The 8,058-nt window shown below is 35.8% G+C and overlaps 1 protein-coding gene across 1 annotated transcript; it reads right to left on the reverse strand.

Moving 5' to 3' along the window:
* Window positions 1-7,060: 7,060 nt before the first annotated feature.
* Window positions 7,061-8,058, reverse strand: LOC111993274 (auxin-responsive protein SAUR32). Its single transcript, XM_024025123.2, has one exon. The coding sequence runs from the start codon at window positions 7,627-7,629 to the stop codon at window positions 7,285-7,287; it is 345 nt and encodes a 114-aa protein (XP_023880891.1). The 5' UTR covers window positions 7,630-8,058; the 3' UTR covers window positions 7,061-7,284.

Below are 8,058 nucleotides of genomic sequence, written 5' to 3' on the forward strand. Positions count from 1 at the left end.
TTGATAGGTTGTAAAGGCCAAAAGCCCCCAAGTCCTTCGAAGAGTGTTCACCATAGGGATCCATGTCCGTCTCCTTAATGATTGAGGAGACCATCTCAATGGCATAGTCCTTATAAGTGACTAGCCTTTGGATAGGGCTGGGAGCAATGAGTCCTTTCCCAGTCATTAAACCCTTCCCGGCTCCATGACGAGGAGGAGGAGGGGACGACAGAGCCTTTCGTTGTTTCTCCCTAATCAGTTGACCCGTCCCCTTCTTAGACAGACGATCATCCTTAGTGTTATTTTTTCTATTAAATGTGGCTTTAGGAGCCATATTGGGAGCCGACCCCGACGCCTATTCCTATTGCTTACGCACAGAAACAACTTTCCTCACTAGCGCCTTTTGCCTTCCTTCATCCATCTCTGAAACAAAAAACAAAGAAAGATGATGACAGAAGTTAAGAACAAGAATAGATATGCTAGATAGGTAAGCAAGCAAAAGGAACTTACGACGGTGGGTATAAGCTTGCAACTGACGGGCTTCTAGAATCGACATTGGACCACCACAGAAGGTGTGGATAGTGTCAAGTGTAACTAAATCTTTCCACTTCCTCTGGTCGAAGGGAATCTCTAAGATGAGCCTAATAAAGCTCTCCTGCTTGTCGGTAATCTCCGGACAGACCTAAGCTAGAAACAACAAAAAGTATGTATAAGATTAACAGAAGTAGACGAAGTAGAGATAAAAAAGACAGACGACACATTTGACCCCCTAACAATGCCCCAGGTATCATTGAACTCGTCGGGCATACTATCCCATTCCTCGGGACTACACACCCAATCCGTCCCCTAAAGGAAAAAGTATATGTTCTTCCAGTTACTATTTGAATCAGGCATATCTGACACCGACTTAAGTGACGTCTTCCTCGCTAAAAAATGATAGATGCCTTTTGACAAGGTAATCTGTTGGGGCTTGTAACAGTAGAAAAACTCGTTAAGGGTAAGACGATGGTTGTCACTACTCAGCTAACCCCATATCACCTCGGCCCCTAGGAATATCCTTCATGCATTTGGGGTTATCTGGCTGACGAATAACCCAAGATAGTTGGCTAGCTGATAGTGTAACTCTGTCAGTGGTAACCTCAAACCGGCAGTAAACATGACGTCGTACATACCAACGTCTGTTGTTTTCCCAGAGTAACACCTCCCATACTTCCTCAGTAGACGGATGGGAATGCTATCTGGGATTTGGAAACAGTAGCGAAATTTGTTAAAAACGTTTGGGGACATGATTGGGTAGATGTCATTCACCGTCCATATAAGGGGAATGATGAATTGCCTAGAACCATTGCCGACCTCTTGACGCTCCACCTCCTCAATGTCGCCCTCATCCTTGTCACCCACAGCCTCCTCCTCATCTTCTTCATACTCCTCTTCCTCCTCTGCAAGGAAGTGTGTAGACAGTTCCCTTTCTAGGGACGAGGATAAATATTCTTCAAGCTCATGGCCTGACAGGTAGAGTTTGTTGTAGCCTGCATCCTCATAGACTGACGATTGTTCACTCGTCGCTTCTTTATCACCTGACATCTATTCACCTACAAGCGATGGATACTATTTGATGGGTCTCTATAAAGGTGACGACTAGCTAGAAAAGATAGAAGTAAAAAGAAAAAAACAGAAGGGGAGAAGAAGACTTACAAGATAAATAGACGGCTTTGTAAAAGTGACAGAATTCACGAGACTAACAGAGGCAGAGGCAACGGATGCTTGTGAAAGACAGGTAAGCGTGTATACTCTGGTCTCAAATCTCTCAAAGGATGAAGAATAAAGTAAAGTAAAAGAAATGACTAGAGAGGGAAGAACTATTTATAGAGCAAAGAGGCACAATATACGAAGTGACGCTTATGATTGGAAACGAGGCCAACTAGCAAGTGCCACGTGCCACCTAATATTTAAAACCTAGAGCTGCTCAAGCCATTTAATGACACTCTCTTCGATAAAAATTGCAATTAATGACCATAAATACTCATAGTACTCCATGACTCGTTAGCTGAAACCAACGAAGCCATGGAGTGGGGGGGTAGCTAATAGGGATGTTGTTACTTGGACCAGACACGTCATACAAGGGAAACCAATGACGCCTTCAGGTCTGTCGGTCCCTTAGGAGAAGACAGAAGGACTAGAGCGATGACATGGAAAGCAACGATGTGACACTGAATCTTGACGAGGCAAAATGTCCGACGGCCAAAAGGAAGGCCGACAAGGAGAATCAAGAGCCAACGGGTTCAGCATGGCCTTACTTGATCCTCACAAAAATTTACAAAAGAAAACATCTTGTTGATCACGCAAGATAAAACCTGCTACAAATTCATATCTCCCTCATATGGAAAGACACCTTATAATCTCAAAAACCCTAGTATCAGATCTTCTCCATAAGGAATAATCCCCACTCTCAAGGGATCTTGGTTCCCACCAACTACTATATAAGCACCAAACCTCTACTTTTCTTAGGTATGCAAAAACTCTCTAGCTCACTCACTATAGACTTTATAGAAACTTCTCATTCACTAACTTAACCTTCGGAGAGTTTTTGGCTGATACCACACTAGTGCCTTCTCTTTGGTCCCTTTGTTCTTATTCACAAGTACCCATTGGAGCAACTTGGATCCCACAACTCACTGACGATTTCAATACATCATTAGTTACAATATTACAATCTTTGTAACCCAACAAAAGAACAATTATCAAAATATTTAACCAATCTCACTCTCTCACTCTTTAGTCATAGTGGCATATTGTGGTGTTTGATTAATGGCTAGGAACACTATGGCTTGGGAAAGGGGAAAAGTTGGGTAATAGGTTTGATCTTTTAGGAACAGTATGGCTTGGGAAAGGGGAAAAGTTGGGTAATAGGTTTGATCTTTTAGGATGACTTTATTTATAAATAAAAAAACACTTTTTTTTTTTTTTTGAGAATGTAAACATTTTATAAATATTGTCTATTGCAAAAAGAATGCATTAGCATATTGTTGAGTGCCACATAGCGTGGAGAGGAAGCTACGTGTGCCTAGTAAAATGTGATGCAAATTTGACACTTTTTTTTAGAAGGAAAACTATGAATATTATATGTTGATCACATATACAAATTATATGGCCTTGCCGAGTATAGTAATTACTAAAAGATTGGAATTTAAATGAAGGGAGTTAGAACTCGGTTGGATAATAACCCAAAAATCAAGAAACTAATGACAATACATTGAGACATGTGTCATAGAGGGTCAAGGAATAATGACATGTAACAATTGTGTCAAATCTCATGTACAAAAAGGATTGACATCCAGCAGAAGACACATCGAGCCTGTTTAGTAGAAGTGTTTGAGTATTATTGTTCAAAATAATGTAAAAACTGTGATTTAAAAAGTTTTGTGAAAACATGTATTTAAAGTACTCATAATGCAAAAAAAATGTTTTGTATGTTAATTTTAATAACATCTTTTCAAAAATGAAAAAAAGAAATTGTTGGTTTAGTATGTGTGTTTTTTTTTAAAAAAAAAGTGATGACATGTAGTTTAATCAGTGGGACCTACAGTTTTTTATTTATTTACAAAAGTGTCATTGAGCAACGTTATTTGAAAACTGAAAACTGGTAAGACAAGTTTTCTAAATTCAGTGTTTAAACACCCTGAAATAAGAAACGTAACTCAAACACTCCTAAAAAAAATCTCTTACCAAACGCCTTAAAAAAAAAAAAAAAAAAAGGCCCACAATTTTCAATGTTTAAACATTGAAAATTGTTGTTTGAGTTACCTTACCAAACAGGACCCAAACAAGAAAGTGCTATCTCTTGTACCCATTTCATGGAACGAGCCTCTCATAATGACGAGTCCCATGTTTGTGAGGGTTTGCTTGTTTGTGAAAGGCGAGCATATGAGATAAATTTCAACATTGAACACCCATACCACATGCACCTAGTAAATTGTGATGCAAATTTGGCATATTGATCATACACACACACACACACATATATATATATATATAAGTTACAAGGAAATGGAGTATTACTGAGTATAACAATTACAAGAAAATTGGAGTTTAAAATGAAGGGAGATAGAACTCGGTTGGATAACAACCAAAAAAAATCAAGGAATTAGTGACCGTACATTGAGACGAGTACTCATAAAGGGGTAAAGAGAAAGCGACACATGATCTAAGACAACTACGTCAGAGCTCATGTTCAAATAGGGTTGGCATTTCAGCAAAAGGTCATTAAATATTATTATGGATCATGCTAACAAGTGCTCTTAGAGTAATGATTAATAATCAATTTTAAGAAAATTTTGACGCAACTTTTATAGGAAATAAAAAAAGCTATCAAAATATTAATTATTTTTTGCTTTTTTCTTTTCCCATAAGAACTTTCTTTAAATGAATTATTAATCATTGTTCTAAGGGCATCCGTTAGCATTTCTCTATTATTGTTGTTGTTATTATTATTATTATTACAATTAGACTTAAATCTATACACAAAATGTAATTAAATTAGACATATTATTGTCCACAAATTCTCTAATTTTAAAATTTTTTAATTTGATATTTTATAATTAAACATCTATTATCTATATATATATATATATATAGGTTCAGGACTAATTAGTATAATTTTAGAAATTATGTACACTAACCATTTTCCCATGTCCACGAGTGGTGGAGGGGCAAACACATATACCCTATCATGTCTTTAATATGATATAAACGATTCTTAGCTTCGAATCAATACTTAAATAATTATTTTAACTTGGAATTAAGGCATCACTCATGTGATTTGACTTGGCATGCTTCATGCTTCATACATGATACATCCTTAAGCAATAAACGAAAATACATTAATATTGCAGTATATGGTAAGCAATTAAACTTTTCTCAAAAAATTCTTATGGTAATTAATTAAAATATAATGCCAAGCAAAGGAAAAAAAATACCTATATAATGCAGAACTAGAATTGACAAGTTATTTATTTTAAAGAGAGTAAAAAAAATATTTTAAAAGTTTAACTTATAGCGTCTATTTTATGGTAATTAGATCTTTATCATTATAAAGCTAAGATACCAATTGATTTTTTTTTTTTTTTTTTTGTGTAGGTAATGTTCGTTCGATTTCCAAATCTCTTATTCGAAGAATTTACTAATTGAGTAAATTAGAACTCATAATTGCCACTGTAGTTCTATTTTTTTTATAATTAAAATATGCAAATAGTTAGATTCCGTCATCTTTCTAATTTAAGTTGTTATTCATCATAAAAAAAATTTATAAAAAAAAAAAAAAATCAAATGACATCAACTAATAAAATAAGAAAAATAAAAAGAAAGTAATGTACATCATATTGAGATGCCCTTCTAATGACACCCCTTCCAACATTGACATTAGTTAATAAATAAAATAAAGTCATACCTCAATATGAAAATTTAAGTTGAAATTATTTAATTAGCGGAACTACTTTTCTCTGTTTGTTATCTACCCTTGAATTTTAAATAATAAGGCCAAATTGAATGGTTTCAAATGATATTTAATTGCCCAACAGTCATTATCAAAAAAACAACTAAGAATATCTTATAAAATAGCACTAAAAAGCAAAGATACCTCAATGCCAACTCATAAATTAATGAGAAAAATTTTCAAGATTTTTAATTAAAATGAAATTTACATCAGCATAGCCTCACTATCACAACGGCCACATTGATTTTGCCTCTTAACAACATAAATTTATCTTATAAGAGTCATCGTATGAAGTCATTCTCTCGCAATATGTGGAAATCCACACATTTGTGAGAATGGGACTTTATGAAATCACTCTATGATGTACCTCATCCTCTCTTTCCTAATCACATATATACGGAAACGAAAATGCTAGAGAAACCTTATAATTCCTGAACTATCTATAATAGTCTTAATAAAACCGACTATAATCTGGAAAAAAGGTCCAAAAAGTTACTTGTTTTTGTGTTCTCTATCAAGGGCAACACGGTGTGACCTACAAACCCTGGTTTCAACGGGAAACTTACCAAACGTGGAGGTCATGCACCCACCTACTGACAATCCCTCTGGGGGTCTGTACTGCATCACCAACCCAATTCAATGAGATCCAAACAACTATAACCGTTTCTACCACTTTTGTCCAAAAACAACAATAACCGTACCAAAATTCCAAAAGAGAGAGAGCATTTCGGTTCAGTCTCATCCATAGCCTAGTAGTACTAGTAATACAAGCTCTCACTTGTTCAAAAGAACTATCAATGATTCAGTTCAGTTACATGCAGGATAGGGATTGGTAAGTCTTGAATTCAATTATGATTCGTACCAGTACCACTTCACTCTAGCAAGTTCTTCTTACAAGAAGTGGGAAAGCGCTTGAGGTTTTCAATTGACTGTTGATTTGGATTATTATTAATTGGATAGTGTGCAGGGTTTGGATAAATATTGGATTAGCTTATTTTCTAATAATAATAAACAAATACACTTTTTTAACGAAAAGTTAATCCAAACATAGAACTGGTTTATGAGATAATTATCGGTTATAGTCATTAATCCTAAAAAAAAAAAAAAATTGAGAGCAAGAGAGAGAAAGTAGCTCACCCGTACTTGACTTTGAGAGTTCTTAAAAAGTCACTACAGTTTGGGTTTTTTTATTATTAAAAAAAAAAAAAGTTGCATCAGTGATAATTAGGGGGAGTATAATTGTTCCTCAAAAAAAAAAAAAAAAAAGGGGAGTATAAAAAATTACCATTATCTAAAATAATGATTCTGCCCCCTAAGTAATGAAATTAAGGGTTAAAGAAAATCTATGATGCATAGCATTGCAATATTAGTAAATAAGTAATTGTTGGGTGGAAAGATGTCATGCATGGTTTTACTATCTATATTGATAATTGCAATTTTAAAAGCTAAAGCAACTGCTTTGGCCCTACCATGGTTTGGACTTGTTTGCAATCTTCCTCTCGATTCGTACGGATGGTGCCATTGGCCCATTTTAACATTGAAATTTTCAGAAATCCATCTTCAAGAATCAGGAAACAAAGAAAAAGAAAAGAAAAGCAATAGAAGTTCTCTTTTATCATTACGGTTCCTAACAAAAAAAAAAAAAGTGATTACAATTGCAAGCAAATCCTTTTGTCGTCACCATCATCATCTCATCTATAACATCATCACTGCCCAACTACCGAGAAAAATGGGAACACAAACCCTACAAGACTCCAAATTTACACGACCCAAAGAGATTTTGAGGGGTCAAAGGTTGCAATCTTTGATCATCATCAAACCCTAAAACACCCAATTACATGATGATGGTGGAGGGACTTTTCCCTATCAATCATGCCTTGGACGTACCTAAACTCCTCCACATGGCAAGGGATGGTGATGGTTCCTTTCTGATCAAATCCGTACTCTTCTTCAGCCTCCTTCAAGAGCTGCATGAACAGTGGGTGGTTGAAGTATATCACAGGCACCACAAATCTCTGTTGCTCTTCACCTTGGCCCACCTTGATTGCCAAACACCCTTTTGGCACATCTCTTATCTCTTGCTGTTGATGCTGCTTCTTCTGATGATGATGAGGCAAGAGCAGATGGAAGTTTCGCAGACTTTTCTCTCCACTTCCCATATCTGCAGCAAAAGCGAAAACAAAGACAGAAAAACAAAGAAAGAAAGACTAGCCCTTGTTAGCTAGCTAGTTTTTTTCTTCTTTCTTTTTGAGTGTTATTTTGGGATCTCCCGAGAAAATCTTACAAGAAAACAAGAGGAAAAGGCCAAGGGTTCTTGAAAAGGGTTACGGAAGAGAATCTGAGAGATCTTGGTACGTTGGTCATGGTTGATAAACTCAAAGAATAAAACGCTTATTTAGCCAGAAAAAAGAATTGGGTATCATATATAGCAGATTAGTGAGAGAGAGCGGCTGCTGGTAACTCAAGAAAGTGAGGTTTTGTAAGGCGTAGAACAGGGTTTTGTTGTTTTCAACACTGAGTAGAATTCTAGTCCCTTTGATCTTAGAGACCAAGATGATGTTGATCTCTAGGGACCTAGCAGATAAGTA

Source organism: Quercus suber, unplaced genomic scaffold (genome assembly GCF_002906115.3).
Source record: "Quercus suber isolate HL8 unplaced genomic scaffold, Cork oak 2.0 scaffold_550, whole genome shotgun sequence".
Lineage (NCBI taxonomy): Eukaryota > Viridiplantae > Streptophyta > Magnoliopsida > Fagales > Fagaceae > Quercus > Quercus suber.